Source organism: Prionailurus viverrinus, chromosome F2 (genome assembly GCF_022837055.1).
Source record: "Prionailurus viverrinus isolate Anna chromosome F2, UM_Priviv_1.0, whole genome shotgun sequence".
Classification (NCBI taxonomy): Eukaryota; Metazoa; Chordata; class Mammalia; order Carnivora; family Felidae; genus Prionailurus; species Prionailurus viverrinus.
The window spans coordinates 51,380,756-51,405,728 of record NC_062578.1 but is presented as its reverse complement, the minus strand read 5'-3'; the positions used below and the strand labels follow the sequence as shown (position 1 = coordinate 51,405,728).

Here is a 24,973-nt window from a genome sequence, read left to right as displayed (position 1 = left end):
TAGGCCTCTTCTTTCCAGCACTTCTCTCAGTGGGCTGTGCCCGGTAAGATGTCCTGTTAAGGATGCTGGCCAAGCTGGTTGATGCCTAGGTCTTTGGAACTATAGTGTTCTTCTTGGGTCAGTCCTCCCAACCTTCCTGATTTACTTAAGTATGGAAGTTTCATGGTATAACTGAAACATCTTCTGAGGGTCAGCCCTCTTCAGGCTCAGGAAGATGAGACCATTTACCATCTTTTCTGGACCACTGGGGGACAGGTTCCTTTCTCTATGAGGCAAATTTCGGACTTCTCATCCTCTATGTCAGTTAGTAGCCCATCACCTAAGGTGTTACAGTGTATATTATGTGTATGTGTGTGCATTTAGATAGAGATATATATTATACTTTATATATGTCATATATTACTACATACATACATGTACACACACATACACACAAACTAAGCTAAAGGTCCTTAAGGGTTAGGATCCCTTTATATTAATCATTTTTGAATATGTATATACCTGCGTGTGTGTGCGCACACAAATATATAGGCATACATACCTGTCCACACACTATATGTTATATATACTAAACATATATAAAATATATATACATATATTCATCATATACAAAGAATATCTATTACATACATATATATTTTTCACAAATGTGTTTCTATATAAATGTATGTGTGTCTAGAGGTCTTCAAAATCTAGGATTTCTTATATATCTGTGTGTCCCATTATCTAACATTTGCGTAAATGACACACAGATAAATTCAAATAAATTCAGTCAATAAGTATATATTACCCATGATATGTCAGGTTGTGCTACAATCCGTGAACACAAGGTTTACCTAGACAATTATTCACACATATTCATAGTATACACAGATAGAGATTTCAAAGTGCTTTTAGAATTCACAGAAGGAACTCCTAACCCAGATTTGAGGTGATCTACAAGAGCGTGACATAAATGGTAATTTTTAATTAAGGCCTAAAAGACAACTAAGAGTTAGCAAATCACAGATCGGTGGGGACACAGGCAGGGATGGGGAAGATAGGCACGGGAGGGAATGTTTCCACAGAGGATTCACAGCTGAGAGAAAACTAATGTGCCAGATGACCCTTTCAGTCTTAACACCAGAAGCATCTAAAATAACTTTTTAAAGATATTAAAAGTGATCATCCATTTTTGAATTTGTGATAATTGAAGAAATCCTCACTAGTGTGAGGCACGTGTTGATGGGGTGACCTGCTAGGCTGTGGGTGGCCAGTGGTCCTGTCAGTCCAAAGTGGCAGATGATTATCACTGGATAATGCCGGTGAACTTCACCGCACTCACGGACAGGCACAGGTCATGATTGCTTCTGGTCATTTGTGTGTTTTGGTGAGTGCAGTAGAGATTGGTTAGCAATTCTCCAAACCCATCTCCTTCTGTTTCTGGGCACAGAACTGTTCTGAATTTCCCCAGAAATTTCTCCTTTTCACTTGGGCCTGACTACATGGACAATTCTAGACAACTGAATGTGGTCAGACAGGATATGTGCTGCCTCCAGTTCTGGTCCACTAAAACCCGTCTCCAATTTCTTTCTTTCCTTGACTATCAGCAGGATGCCAGTGCTCAGCGAACTTAGAAACCCTGGGTTAATAATGGGAGAATCTTCATTGGCCCAAATGCCTGAACGATTATTGCCTGGTCCTTCCTGCCTCTGAGCACTTGAGGGACTAGAAATAAATTTTCATGGTCTTAAATAACTGAAATTTCATGATTTATCTATCATAACGCCTAGAATAACTGTAACTAATAGCATGACTATGTCTTTTTTTTTCTTTTTTAATAATCAGTGTATTTGAAAATTAAGGTCTAGAAAAACTTCACTCCAGAATAGGTCAGGCGCAAGATAATCCTAAATAGTATAGAGTTAGTATAGTGGTGGTAGCAAAGAATTCTCACAACTGTTGGTAATAATTTAATTATTTCTTTAAATATCTTTTCTGGTAGGATATAAGTTTTGTGTATGTAAAGTTATTTTATTTATCATTTTATTTAGAGTGTCTGGTTTGATGATTATAGCTGATCAACAAGTGTACACGAAACGAATCAAGTACTGTATCAGCAAGGTGGAGGTGTGGGCAGGAGTCCGGCCAAACAAAGGTTTTAGCTGTAACTATGTTAAAGAATTTGGACACGATCCTGCAGACAATGGGGAGTCACTTAAGTAGTTAAGGAGAGAGTGACAGTAACCAGATTTTGTCTTTGGGAAGATCACTATAGTCAAAATAAGTTTTTCCACCTGAAAAGGTTTAAAACAAATGAGGAAACTCAGTCTGGAGGCTCCTATAGTAATCAAGGTATGAGACAATCATGCTATAGGTTAGTGGCCCCATGAAGGCAGACAATAAATACAATTTAAATATATCTAGAAGGAAGGATTGACAGAACTAGATGATCATCTAATTGGGAGCATTGAGAGAGTAGGAGACCAGAATGACTCCTAGTTTGTCGTCTGGGTGACCAGGTCGGTGGTGGCACGGATATGACCAAGTTACTGAGCCCGGGGAAAGGGAACAGTGGGAAGTTACAGTTACCATAGTGAATTATACTCTTCTCTTCAAGATAATCCTATCTTCTTCTCAGCATTTGGGTTTTGCACCTGCTAATCTCTCTTCTTACAATGTTCTAAAGCCAACCCTATTTCCACCCAGTTCCTCTTACCTTCCCCGTTTTCTCTGTTATTTGCCACCTGTTTTTCTGTACTTGAATAACTTCTGTTCATCTGTTACATCTCAGAGTAGACACCATTTCCTGTGTGAAACTTTCCTAGGATCCCCAAGATAGGATATGGTGCTTTCTTAATGTGTTTTTAGGACTCCATGCAACAGCGGAACATTTTACATAACATTGTATTCACCTGTGTACTTTTCATTCTAAGCTTCTCTACCCACTGCTAATAGAAGACAGGAACTATCCCTTAGCATTTGGTCCCCAGGGCCCATTATAATGCTTGTGTCAGAATAAGAACTCAAAATTCAAATGTAACCAGGAATAAATGAATGAACGAATGAAGGGAGTGAAACAAATAATTTTGAAGGGCACAATATTGAAACCAACTAATAACATTTGCTTTCACGCTGTCTGTTTCTGTTTGAGATTTGCAGCATGCAGTTCGCACAGATGGCCGTGAGATTGCAATACTCTACATATTTACTCTGTTCCTCCCCCGCTCTCACTCTCTCCCCACTCCCACCCAACCCCCCACCAGGAATGGTCTCGAATCGCAAATGACTCCACTATTCCCTTAAGCATCTGTCTCTGATCACAGTGTGAGTCCACCAATCTTGTAATAGACTCCACAAGTGTTTTCCTTGGGTTAAAAAACTCATCAAAATTAATACTAAATTGAAAATGGGAAAGTTCATAAAAGGCAGCTGTTGTGTAAGTAAAACATGAATGTATCCTGGCAAATAATAAGTTCTAAAGTTTCTCGATTTTCCAAACTACTAAAGAATAAAAAGGGGGCGAGCCGGACACCCCTCCCATTCCCACCTGTCAAATACAACTAATCTAACATACAGAGTGATATAAACTCGCCTTGTTTGTATTACGAACAAAGCCACCAAACTGAAATAAGCATAGCAATGAAGAAAAGAGCTACAGACTTGAATGGAATCCTAGTGAGTAGGATACAGAGTTCAGTAGCAATGGGTCTGGATGAGGACACAGGACAACTGTGTACAAGGCACATGCAACGACAGCTACGTAGTCTTCAGCCTTGCCAATCCAAGCGTGGTGTGTGCACCTGCAGCACTGGTTTCAGCTGGGAGTTTGTGAGGAGTGCAGGCTCTCAGGCCCCTCCCCAGTCCTACTAAATCAGACTGCAGTTTAACAGGATCCTCAGGTGATTGGTATGGACCTTAAATCTTGGGAGGCTTTGCTCTAAATCATAGCATTTATGAATTCATAAGTCATAGTTCAGATGAATTCATTGTAAGGTCACTTTAGAGTTTATTATCCAGATTAGGACATTTTTGAGAGTGAAATGGAAGTATTGAAATAATTATAATTATAGGGGCGCCTGGGTGGCTCAGTCAGTTGAGCGTCCGGCTCTAGATTTTGGTTCAGATCATGATCCCAGGGTCATGGGATTGAGCCCTGCATTGGGCTCCACACTGAGTGTGGGTTTGCTTGAGACTCTCTCTCTCTCTTTCTCTCTCTCTCCCTCTGCCTCTCTCCCCCACTCACTCGAGCACTCTTTCTCAAATAAATTTTAAAAAATTGAAAAAAAATAATTATAACTGTATATATTTAAAACATTTGGTTAAGACAAATTAATTTTTATATAAATGGATCTATATAATAGTTATAGTCACGAACCATTTTTATTTTATTTTTTAAATGTTTATTTATTTTGAGAGAAAGAGTGTAAGTGGGGGAGGGGTAGAGAGGGAGAGAGAATCTCAAGCAGGCTCGGTGTGGTCAGTGCGGAGCCTGATGTGGGGCTCAATCTCCCCAACTGTAAGATCATGACCTGAGCTGAAATCGAGAGTCAGATGCTTAACCGACTGAGCCACCCAGACTCCCCAATCATAAATGATCTTTAAAAGTAAATTTCTTTTAAAAAATAGAAATAAATGTATATTAGAGAAAAATTTTTTGTATGGAGCTGAATATTAAAATATAACATAACTGCTGGATTAGAGTATGACCCTATGCTTATTCTAAACTCAGGTTTACTTTAAAATATACGTAGTACACATGTAAGTATAGAAATGTGTGTTTACACTGGTAACTATAGATACATGTGTCCTAGCTCCATCTGCTGAGATGGTCTGGACACAGTGATACCGAGTCACAACAAATATACCTAGTGTCAAGATCTTGACTTCTCAACACCATTCTCCAGTAAGAGAAATGAGGGTCCTTTGAAGAGATTAACTCTAGGGCTGGGTCAAGGAAAATATAAGATGAGTTCCATAGAAATAGGTTGTGAAATTAGGCATTCTGAAGCATGTAGTATCTCATAGTGCCAGACTGTAAGGAAATGGCTTAAAAAAAAAAAAAGTTGCATCTACCTTAAAGAGTTGCCCATAGCACCATAGCAAAAGCTAGAACGATGTGAACAATGAAATAGTGATAGTGCAATCATCCTTCCATTATCCAATGGAAGGGTTATCCAAGATCCCCAGTGGATGTCTGAAACTAAAGATAGTACCAAATCCTATTTTTGGTATGTTTTTTCCTATACATACACACCTGTGATAAAGTTTAACTTATAAATGAGGCACAGTAAGAGATTAACAACAACAACAACAACAATAAAATAGAACAATTTTAACAATACACTCTAACAAAAAGTATGGGAATTTGGTCTTTCTCTCAAAATATCCAATTGTTCTGTACTCACCTTTCTTCTTGTGACGATGTGAGATGATAAAATGCCTGCGTGATGAGGTGAAGTGACGTGAATGACGTAGGCACCGTGACAGAGCGTTAGGCTACTATTGACCTTCTGACCTTATGTCAGAAGGAGAATCATCTGTTTCCAGACCCTGGTTGACTGCGGGTAACTGAAATCAGAAGGTAAAACCACGGATAAAGGCACACTACAGGTTATATGACAGAGAACAAAGTAAATAGCCCTAAGTCTGTACTGATATAAATAAATGATTGGATAAATACATACGTGGAGGAGAAGGGGTGGGCTTTCCTCTAAGAACTTCAATAATCAATATAGAAAGAATGAGAGAAATAAAGATCTATGCCACAGTAACAGTTGCAGCAGGCAAGACCCCTCTGAAAGCTAAAATCAGTGGGTGAAACTTTTCAGAGAAACAGGATGTACACATTGCCTCCAAGTATCTCCCCACAGATGTGCATTAACTATATAGTGATTTTAATGTAGGTCCACAAATGTTTTGATACTTCTCCCTTCAGGAAGTAGAGCTTAATTCCCTATCCCTGGAATGGTGACCAGCTTTAGTGATTCACCTCTAATGAATGGAGAGTGGAAAGAAGAAAAAAAAAAAGGTAATTTTACAGTGGAGAACCTGGCATATACAACTCAGTCAAGTGGTCAAGGCTAACATCACCAGTGATAATTGGGTTGATATCAGATGTCTCCTGATAAGATGTAGTGAGAAACATTTTGCATTTCTGCTATTCTTCCAAATCTGTAACACCAGGGAAAAAATCATAAAAAAAAAACTCAGGCAAACTCAGATTGAGGAATCCAACAAAGTATCTGACTAATAGTCTTCAAAAATATCAAGGTCATAGAAAAAAGTATCTAATATGTAGAGTATAATCTCAGAAAGAAATTGTTAATGAGATACTTTCATTTATTTAAAAAAAAATTTTAAGTTTATTTATCTTTGAGAGAGACAGAGAGAGAGAGAGAGAGAGAGAGTGGGGGAAGGGCAGAGAGAGAGGGAGACACAGAATCCGAAGCAGGCCCCAGACTCTGAGCTATCAGCACAGAACCCGATGTGGGGCTCGAACTCACAAACTGCAAGACCATGACCTGAGCTGAAGTCAGACGCCCAACTGACTGAGCCACCCAGGCGCCCCTACTTTCATCGGTTTTTAATCAAAACATGCAAATATGTTGGCCCATATATCCACAGAAGGACTATTTTTTGTTTCAATTTAACTGCCTTCTTTTGACAAATATACTTTAAAGAAAAATTACCATATAATCTATCTCTTGTTTTTTGAATATGAATGGAAGATCATCAACCTTATTTGATTCCCTTGCAATAGAAAATAAAAAATTTATCCAATTGCAAATAGAAGCTCCAACAGAAAAGCATTCCCCAAAGTTGGGATATTACAAAATGCAATTATAGCATTTAAAGAGTAAATCTTGGACAGTTTTAACTCTTAATGTTTAACAGATTTAGATTCTCAATTCTGTATGATAAATTTCATGTATTTTTATTAGCTTCTATGAAAACATTTGAGACTCCATTCATTGAATATATTGAATAAAGAGTTCCAAATCGTTTTGATTTAAATACAAACAAAATTCAAAGGAATTGGTAAAAAAAAAAAAAGTCAATACCATTATCTAACATATATGTGGGTATACAAAGAATTTCTTCAAATTAGTAATTCAAACATTTCTAAAATCTGCTGAGGGGAAGCGGAGAGAAATGGAGTATGGCCATGCAATGACTATTTTGCATTCAACATAAGCTTTATCACAAAAATTTTGTTCAGTTATTCAACTATTGGTATATATACACATATATACATAAGCTTTCAAATTAAATTAAATTATCAATTACATTTAATTTACATTAAAATTATATATACATATTTAAATTTCCCTAATTATGACTTCTATTTCAACTGATAGAATGTTGTAGCTTATTTTCAAAAGTTCTAAATTATATGTGCACTGTACCAATCTCCATAATGAACTTAATATGGATCAACATTTGATTGAAACATAAAGCCAAGCCAGGGTAACACATACATAGCCTCCACGACTGCACACACTGAATCATCATCTTCAGGCCCAATGAGTTAAATAATGACTAAATTTGAAGTCAATCCTAAGGATTCTTTCTTTTTTAAGTTTATTCATTTGTTTTGAGAGAGAGACAGGGTGCGCTAGGGGAAGGGCAGAGAGATAGGGGGAGAGAGAATCCTAAGCAGGGTCCATGCTGTCGACAGAGAGCCCAACGTGGGGCTCGAACTCATGAACCATGAGGTCATGACCTGAGCCAAAATCAAGAGTTGGGCACTGAAACTACTGAGCCATCCAGGTTCCCAGTGCTAAACATTCTTGAGCAGACTTATGTGATTTGATTTTGCATGGTTTATTATAACTTCACAGCTTCCTTGGTGAAAGGTAGGTGTCAAAGAATCATTTGAGGAATTACAGCTTCATTATCTAGCTTTCCTGAAAGGTGCAAACTTAAGTTCTTAGTTTTTTACATCAAATATATTTTGTTTTAAGCATTTTGCTGTGAAAATGACATATTGCTACATAAAATGATGTTACCAAACAACAAAATAGATAGCAACTACGTATTTATACCCTATACGACTATATACTGAGTGATAAAACCAGAGTAAATAGAGCACTCAGACTATTGTCTACCTGTAACTTTGACAAGATTTTTTTCAGCATATTCTGTACTAGAACTAGTAATTCCTCACATTCTTCACAGCTCTCATCACCTAGTGGGGCCCTGTGCATCTTGGAGGTCAGAGCACAATTATACCCAACAGTATGCAGGGGTAGTGTTTCCAAATCTTCTCCCACAGGCACTGAAACACAGAAGTATTAAGTTGTTCCCAGATGCTTCTCTCCAAAGGTGCTTTATCATAGAGTACCTTACATGTTGTCCTTGAAAAGGTGTTAGTTACATTGCCTCTGGAAGGGGTCATTGCAAAAGGCAGGTTATCTCTGATTGTCTTTCAGCTTTAACGACGGGTTGAAGAGAAAACTTTTCACTGTACGTGCACCTTACCCACACTAGTAGTGGAAACAGTGTTGGAAGCCAGAAATACAAATGAAATCTGCGGAATCCATCCCAGCTTATTTGGATGTACCTCTTGATAATAAAAGTTACTATGAAAAATCTAAGATAAATTCCAAGCCAGGCCAAAAAATGTCCCAGGCAGAATGGGACATATGATTATCCCGACTCAGGCAACTCCAGTGCCAGTGGCCAATAAAATGGTGTCAGGCAGACCTGCAACATGATCGTAAGGGGTCTGGCTCGAGGTAGAGGGAGTGAGATCTGGGGCCTCGTGGAAAAGGGTAGCAAAGGCTTTAAGACAGACGACTGGGCTCAAGACTTGGCTCTACTGCCTCTATCGTTTGGGGAACTCACTCAACTGCTCTAAGCCTCGGTTTGTTTGTTGGTAAAATAGTCATTGCAGTACCGATGCGGCAGGGATAACACGGCTCAATGCTACGTAGGTGTAATATCACATTCTTCTGCTCGCTACATTAAATTGAATCTGCTCCAAGCCTCTCCATTGACAAGACTGACCGGGAATTTAATCTGAGCATTATGGGAACTCCCTCCAACTTCCAGGATGAGGAAATTGAGGGATTATTATGCAATCCATTACCTGTGAGAAGGACCCTTTAATTTCTGTTTCTTTAACTCAGAGCACATGTTGATGCTTCTCCTCTGAGTCCCTACACAAATTGAAAAAGACACATCTGTTGCTTTTGTGCCAGGAAAGAAGGAATACTTGAAGGAGCTAAATCATCAAATCAGCTAGAGGGAATGAAAAGCTGAAGTGGAAGGAATGGCATTGATTAAAATCAGGGACAATTCACCCATTATAGCGGGAGGAAGGATTCTGAGGGTGCACCCAGGTGTATCTGGGAGGATCTTGATGTGAACACCTTCCTATTAATTCCTTTGTCTTGAATTTCCCGCTCTCCTCTTCAGCTATTTTCTTACAATTTCTATGCTAATCTCCTTCCTTCTTTCTTCATCTGAATCATCTCCTCTTTCTAAACTAGCCATGATATCGAGTATACATTCTTTTATGTATTATAAAGTTTATGTCCCTGTTACTAATTTTAAAAGATGATTTCATCATCGCATATTTTTTTCATAGACATAACAACACTGTATTTTATTTACGTGATTGTTTTCCTGAGGGTCATTGAATCCTGATAGGAAAAGAAAAGTTCTGTACTTAGTGAATTTCAAACATTTACATCATCTGCAATCAAGTTATGTCATATGTAGGAAGTGGGATTAATGATCAAAGAAGTGTTGTGAAGCAAAAAGTGCTGACATTCTTCTTGAATATAAAGATAAAAATCATTTGAAATTAATATATTACTTACCTGCAAAATGGGGCTGCTAGGTTCTTGAAAAGTTTATTTTCTTTCAGTCCTGTTTATTCTTTTAATATACTGAGCAAACTCTTTTTTCTAGATAGTGCCAAAGTAAACTTTTACCCAGCCCGCCTCTGCTTTTTATGGTTCTCTGAATTAAGATTTACTAAGTTCCAGACAGATATACTGCTTGGTGCAGGGTTGTTATCAGACAACATTCTGCTTCACGATTGGGTCCACAGTCATCAGCTGAGACGTGATAGTTTAGATGCTGTATCCTTTATGGCTATCATCCATGTTTGTTAATAACATTCATGTCTCCATCAAGTTCCAAGAGACTTACTAGTTTCAGGGTAACAATTTCTGCTGTGCTGCTACACATTTGTAGAGTTTGGCTGGGTGCCATAACAAAATAAACTTCTGTTGTTTCGAGTCACCAAGCTTGTGGTAATTTGTTACAGTAGTCATGAGAAAACAATATGCTCCTTTTTCTCTACCTCCAGAGATTGTTTGGGCTAGACTTAAATACATCAGAGCAAGAAAAAGTAGCTGGAATTTTAGCTAACAGGCCCTAGTATTTTTCCTTCTGGTTTAGTGGAGAAAGGAACTTGAGGTGGAGAGGTAATCTGAGAACAAGGCTCAGGTCTCTGGATCTCACCCATTAGCTTTGCGACTTCGGGCACTTAAAGTCTCTGCCCTTAATTCTGCCTGGAAACGAGAGGGCTCCATCGTATTAAAAGATTTTCAAATATTGTTCACAGATTCCATAATGACTTAATTTTTAGTTTTAATTTCAATACTAAAACACGTGTTGAATTATTTTTAAATTATAGGTTTTAAACACCAAAATGTGTCATATACGAGATAGCAACTTTGAAGACCAATTGAGTATTCAATTCTGCTACCAGCTTAATTTATTTTGGTGTCGACTGCAGAATACTTGCTGCCATTCCCTCTTTATTTATTAGCTATTTATTAAAATTTTTAAATGTTTGTTTATTTTTGAGAGAGACAGAGAGAATGAGTGGAGGAAAGATAGGGAGAAAGACACAGAATCTGAAGCAGGCCCCAGGGTCCGAGCTGTCAGCACAGAGCCCGATGCGGGGCTCGCACCCATGGACTGAGAGATCATGACCTGAGCCGAAGTCGGACACTTAACTGACTGAGCTACCCAGGCGCTCCTTTTCCCTCTATATTTAATTCAGTGATTTTCATTTGTGGTCAGTGGAGGATAATATAAAATACCCTCGGGTTGCTTTGCCAAAAAACCCTAGAAACCCATGGCCGTCCTAAGATATTCTGATGTAGTAGATGTTAGTGTTCTGTAGAGGATTTAAATCCCATGGACAATCTGAAGAACCACTATAAACTCTCATTCTTTTTTACGACCCTTCCCCAGACCATTCGACTGGTGCTAATATTCGGACTCAATGTTGTCTCGTTGAACATAGAGTGTTGCAATCAGGGTTGAAGACCTTGGGCTTTCTCTTCAATTTGGTCTCCAAGATCTGTTATAATGTAAACTGTACACAGACTTGTCCTTCTTCGTTCACTCCGTGTGGGCTCACAGTAGTCCCCATTTGGACCATCGTTATGGCCTTCTAGAAAATACCCCTCTAGCATTTAGGCCTCCTGCTTCACCCTGTCACTGTTCCTATACACAATTACTCTACGTAAGAGGCAAGGTACAAGGAAACCCATAAACCTCAGCCTGGCACTCAAGGTCTTGGGACACCAGATCTCTATACCCTTGTTTACTTCTACTTTGCAGTCTGACCCTTCTTCTTTTGGAAAGTTTTTTACTCACCCTTCATCATCACATGCGACCTCCATGCTACTATTTACAGTGATCTCCACATGGAGAAATACTGTTTTGTTCCTCTATACTCTTCAGGGTTTCGCTGTGGTCTGAACATCACTATTTCAGCCTCTGCTATCAATTTCCTTCTGTGAATGGCTACTGGAACAATATCAGAAATATTCTTCTGGATACAGCAAAATATTTCAGGGCTACCAGACGGACAGGTGGCATTCCTCGTCACTGTGCCCACCTTTCTAGACCTTACCCTATCCTCACGATCTTTCCCAGTGCTTTCGTCCCATATTGATTTCCTTTTCTTTTTATCTTTCTACTCAGTCTCACTCGTCCTTTTTACCTCATCCTAGTTGACCCTTTAGTGTGTCCCAACATGGACACTGGACAGATGTTTAAAAATAGAGATTCCCAGATAAGAGGTTTTCTTTAATTGATCTCATGTAAAGCTCAATGTACCAAGAACACATATTCATTGGCATTTAAAAAATGTTCCCTATGTGATTCTAATGGAAGAACAGGGTTGAGAAGCTCTATACGGAGTCAGAGTATAAATTCCTCCAGGGAAGCAATCACGGATTATACTTCTGCCTTCGTCCCCCAAATAGTGGGTACAATCCCAGGTGGTCAATAAAGATATGCTGACTTCTCCCTCTCTCCCTCCCACCCTCTCTTTCCTTCCTTCGTTCCTTCCCTCCTAGAGAAGAGGAAAAAGAAGAGACTGGGGAGACAAGTCCTGTTGTGACTACCCAGTCTGGCCAGTTCCCACCTGAGAAATGCATGGGTCCTTATGAACATGCCTGTGGGTCCCCAAGGTTCTGATGCTTCACGAGATTCCTGAAAAACTCTATTAAGCGGATCAGTTCTGTTTACCTCTCTGCTTTGTCACGGACTGAAATGAAAAACATCAGTTAAGGTCAAGATTCTACATTTAAAAATAGTTATTCTAGACAACAATCGGAGGAATGGTTCTGGACAGCACAGTAGTTTTTATGTTTTGTCGCAGTATTTATAGGCTGTGTTCAGGCTGGCACCTTAAGTTCATTATGTTACCAAATCCGATATGGACAAATAATAGTGCATCACAGCCTGCCTGCGAATAGTGCATCTTAACTACAGGTGAGGTAACTGATCTGGATGTTTCTAAAACTGCAGCAGACTGAGGTTTGTCTTGATTGGCAATAGGTGCCCATCTTGCCTGCTGAGTCACACCTCAACACCTCTGGATACCCCATGAGGTCCTTCATGATCTGACTCACATCACCTGTTCTCCCCTCCCTGTCAGTATGCAAACCCTTGGAAAGTACAAGTGAGATGTGTGAAATCTAGGGTCTTGTGCAAATTGCATGAAATTTGTATGTCTTTACTCATCAGAATTGCTTGACTATACCACTTCATGGCTCCTTGACAGGCAAACCTCTCTCTGTCTCTCTCTGGTAAACTTCATTTAAAAGTTGGGTGCTTTTCATCAACGTTTGTTACAGTTCTTGTGCATAGGCTTTGCAAGTCTTTTATGAAATTGTTTTCTTTCTGTGCTACAGTGGTGGGGGGAGAGATGTTATATGTGTTATATTAATTAGGAACATATAATGGACAATCTATTCCTTTACTGACTTGTCACCATATATATATACGTATATATATATATATATATATATATATAATATTCAGCATTCAGCTATTCAGTGCTATTTTGAACCTGTTCTAACCACAAAGAATAGATATATAGACTTTCCTTTGTATTTTAAAGAAAAAAAAGTCTGCCAAACTTCTCCAACAATCTGGAATTTTATTCCATCCATATACATGCATAGTAACAATATTTGTTGAGAAATCATTTCTATCAGAAGTAGAACATTATCTTTGTGATCACCAGGTGCAGTATTGCTACTCTTATATTTAAATAGATCTTATATATGAATTAAATTCATACTTGCAGCATTGAGTTTAGGGTTTCGATTTAGACTGTGCCTTTCAAAAGATAAAACTGATTAACACTACCTCATTACTTACAATACTGCTTCCAGTAATTTTGTTCATTCTTTATAAAGTATTGCATTTAACAGCAAAGGTTTAAAAATTGAGACAGAGCTGCATCAGCGAAAGAAAATACAAGTACTATACAAGAAAAAAATTGCCATCTTCATTTAACATACATGTTTAAGATTAAGAAAATGGACAGAAACATACAGCTACATACAAATGCAAAGCCTAGTGACTAAGAGACTGTATCTGCTAAAATATAAAGTGCAAACAGAGCCTGATTATCCAAGAATTGAAATCTTAAGGCGAACTTATAGCATGTGTATTTAGAACATCGTTGCAAGTTATATTTTAGCATATACATATATCTGCAACAGCATATAAGAAGAAATCAAGATCCACAAGTGCTTTTGAAGCTATTTCTAAAATGCTTTTCGGTATTGTTCGTGACTATTTTCTTTAAAAGCTACTATACTGTGCAAACCATATGTGCTACACAATAACTATACAATAACATTACAAATGACTTTAATATAAAGTTTTTAAATAAAAAATAACATAACCACAGCTATGAATACTGCTGGTAAAATAAATTAATTTTTTTTTGAAAATGGCACCAATAATACACTTTACTAATGGACTGTAATGAAATTACACCTTAAGTCTTCAACTCAGCCTTAATGAATTATCTCCTGATTGCCCAGATGTAATTCAAACAGCTTTTGTGTTTTGTTTTTTGTTTTGTTTTGTTTTTGTTTTCTGGACTGGGTAGAACCACATACTAAACACTGGTACCAAAGGTGACTGGTGTTTATTTATGAAGTTATTTCATTTGACATGTTCCGCCGCATGTGATGAGCAATAAAACTTCTTGTGAGTTATAAAGTTTGAGAGGTTGTTGAACTGAATATCACACAGGCGGCAATATTTCCCGCTGGTGGGAGCCTGGGTGGAGCCATTCACACCTTTTGCTATACTAGACAACTGTTCCTCCGCGGAAGGAATCCCTGGGGAGACATTCTCATTTGTGGCTAACGGGTTCTCAGAGATCCAAGAGGGAGATTTGTGGCCGTCTTCATGCTGAGGATTCTGGGAAATGTTCTCTTGCTGTGGGTTGGCGGCAGGTCTCTCGTCTTGCTTCAGTCCACCATTGACTATTACCATGCCTCTGTTTTTGGGTAACAGCGGCAGGGGATCTTTCTTCGGCGGGGCGCACCCGTTGGAGGAAGCCTGGCCTTTAGGGGATTCATTTTCGGCATTTGTGCTCGGCTCCACGTCAGTGTTGTGGATGACAAGAGAACCAGAAATATAATCACTTGGCTTTATGCCATAATACGGAGAAAGCTGGTCAGCCCCTTTTGCCTTCTTTATTGCCCCGGGGTAAAGGCATTGGGGAAGAAACAAATGTTTGTTTTCTTCCTTTGTAGCAATGAGCTGAGCCGCTTCACTAAAGACTTTCAGGCCTTGCAGGGTTGCTAAGTGGGATGAAAACAAGTTTCCATTAGGGGAAGGCTGCTTCAGATTTCCGTTTTTCTCACATTTTATTATGCTTCTTTCATAGCTGACATCGGGGCTGTTTCTTTCGCTCTCTGGATTTGGAAATACTTTGCTGTCGAGTTGGCCCAGGTCGTTACGCTGATGTGCTGTGACTGGGCAGAAATTCTGCTTGTGGGCCAGGTAGTTCTCCACTTTATTGAAGCTGATCTTGCACACAGTGCACTCGTGGTAGTCCAGCAGCCTTTTGGGAGACGTGGTCGTCCGCTCAGACTGGGATAAACACTTTTTGCTGAGATCTATGGGCACGTCCATCTCGAGGCAGGAAACGCTGGAATGGGTAGTGTCACATTTGGAGACTGGAACACATTTGTTGATCGTCAGAGAAGTTTCCAAGTGCTTTGAGACAATTCCTGGGAAGATATCACATCTCGGGTGGTAGCACTCTCCTAGCCCTTCTGTGGGTTCTTGAGTGGAGGTACAGGGATTGCTGAGGTTGGCTACGTCAAGAAATCGCTGTTGGACCAGGGGAGGCCTTTGCTCCTGCTCAGGTAGGCACATCTCATACATCTTCCTTCGCTTGCGTGTGCGCATGGTTCTCTGCATGGCAGGCACTTTGTTGGAAGCGGACCTCTTCAGTGGAGGGTCGTGGCGTGTGGCACAGTAATACTGTTTGTGGACCATGTATGTTTCATGCCGGCTGAAGGTAATGTTGCAAGCTTCGCAGGTAGTCTTATTTGGGTCACTTTCCCCATCCACTAAGGGGACACTGGGATTTTTCACATCAACAGGTTTTCCATTAATTTTATCATCACTGCTGTTAGAGGTGGAGAGCTTCTTAGCTTGAGCGGAAAAGTCCTTGTCATGGCCCTTCCCATTTGGCCCAATTAAATCTAAAACAGTGGAAGAATTGAGGCAGGATGTTTGAAGAAGTGGGTTCTCAGGATCAGCAGAATGAGCAGCTGGGTTGAGAAGGTTTATGGAGGTTTGACCGGTGTTGGGGCTCACGGCCTCAGGCATCTTTTCTGAAACGCCAGGGAACTCTGGGGACTTGGCCATCTGCTGCCATCGGCTGCTGCAGTAATGTTTTTTGTGCACTAGATAATTATCCAAATTATTGAACGTTATGTTACACTCAAAACAAGTGGCCCCCTTGGGCATCAAAGGGCTGTAAATCACGGGAGGGTAGCTACTGCTTCCGTGCCTCAGTCGCCGATGTACCAGTTCAGACATCTTGGCTAAGATCTCTGAAGCTTGAGGGACCATTGTGATATCCTGGGGGAAAGCAAACTGAGACAGAAAAGGGCCCACAGGGAAAGAAGGCCCAACGTTAGGCTGAACCGGAGATGAGGCAAGTCTTGGACTGGAGGGCTCAGACTTGATTTTTGTGTAAGAAAAGCTTTGTTTATTTGCCGTAGGCTGTATCTCTGGTCTCTGGTTCGTGAGAAAGAGCTGAGTCTTTTTCTCACACTTGTCCAGCTCTGTGTCAGAGCTCGCGTCTTTAGTCTGCATCGCCTTTTGGCTCTGCGGGAGTTCGCTTCTGGTCAACAAGTCTGTGGCTGGCTGTAAGCTGTCTTCGGTTCCACTTGGAGAGTGCTCCATATCACCTTCTCTGGGAAGTTTGCCTCCAGGGACATGGAGCTCCTGGTGCTGCAATAACTCCCTCTGAGTCTGGAAGCCGAAGTGGCAGTGATTGCATCGGAAGGCAGCTTGAGTGAGATGGGAGAACAGGTGTTGGTGAAAGCCGATCACGGAATCAGCGGTGTAGCTACAGACGGTGCATTTTAGACTAGCACCAGGGGGGAGGAATTCTTCCATTTTCACTCCTGGAGAGACATACAAAATAAGAACACTGAGAACCATGTGCATTGGTTTTCTAATGATATGAACCTTTACATTGCAGGAACGAATTGAAATCTTTCAGAATCTCACTTGCGATACTGTTATTATTTTTTTTTTTCTCGCGACGTCTTTTGTCAGGTTGGTCATCAGAGTAATAACACCTCATGGTTTCCAGAGCACAGCCAAGTATATTATCATATCCTGTGGGACAGCTTTCATTGTCTGCATTGTACAGGTCAGGGAACAAATTCAAGGAAGTCAAGGGAATTGATTATGGTACTAAAGCTATTCAATGATGGAGCCATGTCCAAACCTGAGATTTTGTAATTTCTAATCCAATAACCTTCTCATTACAACACTAGGCTCTGCACTAGGAAGAAGGAGGTAGACATCAGAGTTGATATCGATAAACTAGGTGAAAATCAAATAACTCCCAGTGCACCAGGTTAGGTATTTCAGAAGAATCCAAGTAGGAACCATTTTGCAAAGTAATCAATAGCCTCCTAATTTATCTTTGGTACAACTCTAGATTTTTATGCATGGATTTTGCTGAACATGGTTCATCTCTATCCAGGGCTGATATTCAGCTGGTAGACACCAGTACCTTAATAAAGTCATTTAGGACTGACATCCGTGTTGACCAATCACCACCTGTTTCTAGTCAGTTATAAAATATTTTGAATATCACCAACGATTGGTGAGTAAGCCTTACTGTGATATTGTGATTTATAAAGTCATGTGTGTTTGGTCATTCATATATATTATATTAGGTCTTTGACCAGGCTTCCTGGCTCACAGCTCCTTAAATCCTTGGAATTTTCCTGTGATGAGAGGAATAAAGGTATTTTTGTTATGTTAATGTAGTGACTTTTGGAAAACCCTAGGTTAACTAAGGGTGAGGCTGGTTGCCAGGGGAACCAACCTTGCAATTGGTGGGTTTGAACTTTTAGTTCCTCCTCTCCAGAGGGGAAGGAGGGGAGGGGAGGGGGCTGGAGATTGAGTTCAAGTGCCAGCAGTCAACGATTTCATCAGTCATGCCTAGGTAATGAAGCCTCCATAAAAACCCAAAAGGACTGGTTTCAGAGAGCTTCCCAGTTGGTTTGAGGAGAATGACAGGCTGGGAGATGGTACGGAAGCTCCTCACCCTTTCCGCAAACCTTGCTCTAGGCATCTCTTACATCTTACTGTTCCTAAGTCTTTATGTCTTATAATAAACTAGTAATCTTGTGAGTAAATGGATTTCCTGAGTTCTGTGAGCCAATCTAGCAAATTAATTGAACCCAAAGAGGGATCTTAGCAACCTCTGATTTATAGCCAGTTGGTCGAAGCACAGGTAACAACCTGGGCTTCCAACTGGCATCTGAAGTTGGGGCAGGGGGCTGACCCCCCCCTAATCTGTAGAATCTGACTCTTGCTCCAGGTGATAGTGTCAGATTTGAGTTAAATCATAGGACATGCCTTTGGTATCTGGAGAATTGTTTGGTGGTTATGAGGAAAATGCACCCCCCCCCCCCCCCCCCATGTATTGAATTCAGATCTGGACACTTTTCCTCACTAAGGTCAACTCTAGTTCCCATTTGTTGGCATACAGCCAAGTCAGGCATGGCTCGTGCCCTCTGCACTTTAGACTAAAATGAGAATTGCCTTTTCTATTTATTGGCTGAAAATATGGTAGAAGAAACCCAGTCGTATAGCAATAAAAGAGGACTTCTTACTCCTGTCTCCTTTTCTCCTTAACTGACCCAATACTCATTTTTCTATTTAGCTGAAAGATCCCTCTATCTCTATTTTTGTTTTGTGAATGACTGACTATTCACCATCTGAGACAACTGACCTGTTTCTGCTTCCCCTGCTTTATCACCTACATAATGGTAGCTCATTTGTAGGAAGGGGAAGAGAATGACTAGAAAGGAAATTGCCTATTTTTATAGGTTCAAAGACAAAAGCTTGCACTGTACTACAGCATTGGAGCTAGGTGTTTTTTTTTTTTTTTTAACTCAGCACCTATTTCAGTTTTTTAATTATTCAACTCAAGCAAAAACGGTCAAGGAAGTCACCCAGAAGTACCTTATAAGTTTTATATTACAAAAGCTCAAGAACTCTGAAGGCTAAACCTTGGTTTGTCCTATTCAAAAATATTCCTAGAACTATCTAAAGTTAATATAATCCTGTACATTAGATTAACTTAATTAAAAAAAAAAATACAGAATTAGAATACTCTGTGATGATGCCACCAATAATTGGGCATATAACTCCAAAAGAAAATGGGAATAGTTGCAACCTTTCTGTTAAGAGGGAGCTAAAACAAAACAAAACAAAACAAAACAAAACAAACCTATTTGTTTTTTAGCTTAATTTTTCTTAAGGATTTTAAAAACATAGTGCTGAAAGTGGTTTTATGTTATAAAATTCGACGAAGCTGTTACGCAACCTCTAGAAGTCAAGAGCATTTTATGGATTCGTGTTTAAAAGTTAATTTCTCTCAAGTGTGACTGTAATTGGATCTATCAAAATAACAGTGTTACTTCAATTCAGCAAATACTTATTTGTATGTACCTACTATGTATTTCCTACCATGTGGGAAACAGTATGGTCAGTTTCCAAAGATCACTTGACACTTAAATCAATGAATATTAATGACAATACACAAAGGGTATTGAGACTATTTTGCAAATGATGCTGTTAACAAAATCTGGCCTGCAATCTGAATACACTAATTGTTAGGAAAGAATTCAGACCCAAATCCTTTGAGCAGAATATACTGATGACAAGTGACATAAGAGAACAATCAGCTGGTCTGTCAAGTTTGATTTTGATTTCACAGGCACAGTTAGGTGTAGAATTCTATATGTTTGCATATATGAATGCACGTATATATGCAGAGAAGGATAAAGTCTTCTGGAGCCAAAGAAGAAACAAGGGAAGCACGTACCGCTGTGTGAATTCAGGTGCATTTCTAGGGCTCGGGCATTTGAAAAGCTCTTGGTGCACTGTGGGAAGGGGCACAGGCTGGAAACCTGAGGAGCACTGTCTTCATTTTCTTCTGATACTGGGGCGGCTTCTCTTTGCCTCCCACTGCAATAGTACATCAAATGGGCTTGCAGATTCCGCTCACTCCGATACCAGATGCCACAAGACTTGCAAGGAAATATATCCTCTGCAGGTGAAAACACAGGGACACATTAGCTGCTGCCCATTTGGAACCAACCACGGGCAAAGCGGCATTTAGTTCCATTTTTCCCAGAGACCGCTCTCAGGTTCTGAATTAGGCAATCAGACAGCGATGAGTGCAGTCCTGGGTGCTGTTCCACAGTGCAGGACTAAGCGTTTAAAGAAATGTTACACCCAGTGCAATTTACCTTCCCACAGACTCTTCGGAAAGTGGTACCGTGGGAGACTCCCACGTTAAAAGCACAGGAGATTCATTTTATTTTATTTTATTTTTTTTTTAATTTTTTTTTTTTTAACGTTTATTTATTTTTGGGACAGAGAGAGACAGAGCATGAACGGGGGAGGGGCAGAGAGAGAGGGAGACACAGAATTGGAAACAGGCTCCAGGCTCCGAGCCATCAGCCCAGAGCCTGACGCGGGGCTCGAACTCCCGGACCGCGAGATCGTGACCTGGCTGAAGTCGGACGCTTAACCGACTGCGCCACCCAGGCGCCCCACAGGAGATTCATTTTTTTTTTTAATTTTTTTTTTTTTCAACGTTTATTTATTTTTGGGACAGAGAGAGACAGAGCATGAACGGGGGAGGGGCAGAGAGAGAGGGAGACACAGAATCGGAAACAGGCTCCAGGCTCTGAGCCATCAGCTCAGAGCCTGACGCGGGGCTCGAACTCACGGACCGCGAGATCGTGACCTGGCTGAAGTCGGACGCTTAACCGACTGCGCCACCCAGGCGCCCCATCATTTTAAATTGCTCATAATGTATTCATGGTTTAGAAAAATATGCATGTATAAAGAGCAATGTGAATGGGTTTATCTGACTAAAAGGCAAGGATCTAATAGCTGAACTAAAGTTAGCCTGATGCCAACTACTGACAGCATTTGTTCATTTAATAAATTAATTATAGAAAGCCGACTATAGGCTGGACTCTATGCTGAGTTGGGTGTAAAGCAAAACGAAACACCAAAAAGCCGTCATTAAGGATCTTACACTCTTCTGGGATGGATGAACAAGTGGTCAGATAATTATATTAGGCTGTAATGACCATTCTGCTGGAGGCATCTGAGGAGTGCTTTGGGTGAGGGACACTAGGTGGGTGAGGAAGGACAAGGTCAGAGAAGGATTCAGAGGGAAGATAATTAAAAAATAACCTTCACCCATTGGAGCCTCACAATAGTATAAGGTGCTCCTGGTGTCCTTGGTAACCAAACTCCTTTGCCACAAATTCAGTTTGGGTCTATGTTATTTCAGGTTCCTCACTACCAGAATCCACGTAAAGATCCAGTAAGAGAAAATAACTACATTTACATAAAGGAGATCCTAAAATATTACCTGGGGTTGGGTGTACTGGATTCACCGTGTGGACGTAGGGTAATTCCAGATACACCTGAGAATTTCTTTCAAGGATACCGGGACAGTAAGAATGTAATTATTGTTGAATATGTATTTATTTTATATTTATTTAAAAAAATTTTTTTAATGTTTATTTATTTTTGAGAGAGAGCGTGAGAGTCATAGCAAGAGCAAAGGAGGGGCAGAGAGAGAGGGAGACACAGAATCTGAAGAAGGCTCCAGTCCCCAGAGCCTGACACGGGGCTCGAACCCATGAACCGTGAGATCATGACCTGAGCTGAAGTCGGAAGGAAGCTTAACTGACTAAGCCACCCAGGTGCCCCTATTTATTTATTTTTTAAATATCAAGACATCATTACAATATCTGCATTTCTGCATCATTCAGAGTCTTAGGGATTTTCAGGTTTTCCAAACCTACTAGCTTTGGAATCTATTCTCTTAAGATGTGACTGCTATTCAGATTTTCTCACAGGGCTAGAAGAAAGCAGAGCTGAGTCTAGAACTCAAACCCTGGACCATTGGACCACTGATTTTCTGTTATATAAAGTGTCACTTTGTATTCAAGGAATACAAACTCAGTTCACTAGTCTTTTTAACAAAATAATCACAAAGGCATATTTGCAAGAGCATATTTTTGAATTCTCCACATAAATTATTCGCAGTGTATATGTATTTTTCTTTATTTTTATGTCTTTTTTTGTTGTTGTTGTATTAGCTGATGTCTTGATTTACTGAGGCTATATTTCCTCTTACTATATCTAATCAAACTTTGGTTTCTCATTTTTTCCTTTTCTTTAAGTAAATTTTTTTAATGTGTATTTATTTTTGAGAGACAGAGAGAGGGAAAGAGAAAGAGAGAGAGAGTCAGAGTGTGAGCTGGGGAGGGGCAGAGACAGAGGGAGACACAGAATCTGAAACAGGCTCCAGGCTCTGAGCTGTCACCACAGAGCACAACATGGGGCTTGAACCCACGAACTGTGAGATCATGACCTGAGCTGACGTTGGACCCTTAACCAACTGAGCCACCCAGATGCCCCATTATTTTTTTCTTTTCTAAAAAGTTTTTAACTCTATGGCTCCTAAAGCATAACTATATTATTCTATTAAAGAAGCATCCATGAAAGCTCTTCAATTTCTCATAACTAAGTAGCCTTAAATGTTGTTCAGCTAGTTCAGAAAGTCAGTTTTTGTGTGACATTTGAGAATCCAACCTGAAATGAATGAATAGAAGTGTTCTTTTCATACTCTCATGAGAGGCGACCACACACACACACACACACACACACACACACACACGTGCAAAGTTAGAGAAGAGATAAAATGAAATCACAACACTGGAGAAAAAAGTCTGTCCCTGGTTGCCTGTCAGTAGACATTTTTTTTTGTCCCATAAATACCCATCACCACTACAAAGCTATTGTACTGGGCTATTGCACTCAGCACTTACTATTGACAATAGCTGTAGGCAAAATAGAAGCCATGGCAGCTTGCTGAGGAAGCAGCTGAATTGAGTCCAGCAGGCGTGCAGGGTACATCCCTTCTGCAAGAGTCATCTGACTGGCAGCTTGTAGCCTTGAGTCAAAATCCACCACAAAGGCAATTAGCTCTTCACCCTCAGAGATGGCCTTCGTGGTTGTGCACCAAAGCTGACCCCCTATTAAGAAGAGAAAAGAAAGAGAAAGATAGAATTGACGCAGAATGCTCGAGCCCGCCGCACACTAGATTGATGTCAATAGCATCTTCTCATGTTTTTCACATCCCTTTCTATGGGGGGTGGAGTGTCCGATGGAGACAATAGCTGTGCTCCTCTGCCCTCCTATGTGGAAAATTGTATTCCTTGCATTTCATGAGCTGTTCAGTGACTGACAGTAGGACAGGACTAAGAGCCAAGAACAGACATAATCTGTAGAGAGTTTTGTGAACCGTTTGCCTTCTGGGGCTTGCCTTAATCATTAACCGTGCTATTACATGGTCTCACGCTTATGAGGAGGCATGGTGGGGATCCAACCACAGAAATTTATTTCAGGTGAGGCTTTGAAGTCCCTCTTTTTGTACCTTATGGAAGTCAGAAGTTATTTCTTTCTCTCTCCCTCCCTCCCTCTCTCTTCCCAAAATACCTAAATGCCTAAAACTGTAAAAAAAGAGTAAACAAAAGCTCCTAAAATCTAGAAAGTTAAAACGACATTCCAGTTAGTTTTACTCTCCGTATGACTGCTGCCATTTGTTTTTTTTTTTTGTTTTGTTTTTGGCTTAGTGATCTTTACTTATATAATATTCCTTATAATGCGGCTTCTTTATCTCCGTTTACCCTGATTGAACTTCCTGAAAAGGAGATATGCCAAAGATCCTTTTCAAAAGGCTTATTTAAATAAAGATTTGTTTAAATGAAAAGAACCCTTTCTTCAAATACTAAGATATACTCTGGCTCCACACTTCAAATGATCACGTGTGGTGCATTAAAAAGAAAATTAACTATGCAAGTACATCTTCTAATGTATTGCAATGCGATAGTGTATGCTCATTTATTTAACATGTTTAGACAGGCAAAGCACTTATATTTTGTTATCTACACTCTCAGGCCTAGATACGTATCCTCCACAGTTATGCCTGAAATAATGTGGCATACTTGATATGTTATAAAGCTTTTTTTCTCATTGTGTATATATTGCAAAGCTATATATTGTACTCATTAAGCAAGCAAAAATTGTACCCATTCTGATAAGTAATATTGCTCTGTTTATCTTTCAGCATAACTGTGTCTTCAACGGCACTTCATTTTTTCCATCCTTAAATAGATCATAGTTTTTAAACAACTTGTGGTAAAAATCTGCTGGAAAAGATAACAACAGCATACGATATGGCCGAGTTACACAGAAGAAATCGGGACACTTCCAGAGAAACCTTGGACAGTTAATTACACGGGCTGATTACGTTTTAAAGGTTGAGTAAGCAGCACCGTCCACGACAGTAGATGTTTGTGGAAAAATAAAGCCCAGATTACACACCTTGAATTTGTGTGAAAGCCGCAAAAGGAAACACAAATAGACTCAAGGTGAAAAATATACCCAAAGGGCAGAAAACAACTGAACTTTTTTTCACTGACTCTAACGGATCTGAAAGCACCCAAGTTTACCCAAGTTGCAAAACAGAGTCACTTTGGCACTGACTTATTTATTTACCAATAACAGAAGCTAAACCACCTCATTGTGGCAACCGTGGAGACTGAAAAGGGCTAAGTGGTGGTGTTTCTGCCGGTGCCCATTCTTCCCCCTTGGAAGCTTTCGGTATTCAGCTGCTAAGCCTTCTCTGATGTGCGTACAGATCCAAACTACTTACAGCTATAGACAAGGTAATCATTTGCACCTTATCTTTCCTCTGGGGTGTAGTTTATTAAGTGAGTCTTTGTAGTAGAGAGGTGGGGTGGGCAGAGCAAGTCATGGCAATGCGGGTTTATTTCAAAGCCTGCTCTTTTGGAGTCGCTGGATTTCAGTGATGAACTGAATCACTGAAGTTCAGTGG

The 24,973-nt window shown here is 40.0% G+C and overlaps 1 protein-coding gene across 3 annotated transcripts in view; it reads right to left on the bottom strand.

Moving 5' to 3' along the window:
* Nucleotides 1-13,401: 13,401 nt before the first annotated feature.
* The window catches only part of ZFPM2 (zinc finger protein, FOG family member 2), a 473,449-nt gene continuing 461,877 nt past the window's right edge, over nucleotides 13,402-24,973 (bottom strand). For all 3 annotated transcript variants that reach the window (XM_047842962.1, XM_047842963.1, XM_047842964.1), the window contains 3 exons: nucleotides 22,902-23,108; nucleotides 19,865-20,089; nucleotides 13,402-16,916 (listed from right to left, as the gene is read on the bottom strand). In XM_047842962.1, coding sequence (XP_047698918.1) covers nucleotides 14,425-16,916; nucleotides 19,865-20,089; nucleotides 22,902-23,108 — 2,924 coding nt within the window. In that variant the 3' untranslated portion in view covers nucleotides 13,402-14,424. The remainder of the gene's footprint in view (nucleotides 16,917-19,864; nucleotides 20,090-22,901; nucleotides 23,109-24,973) is intronic.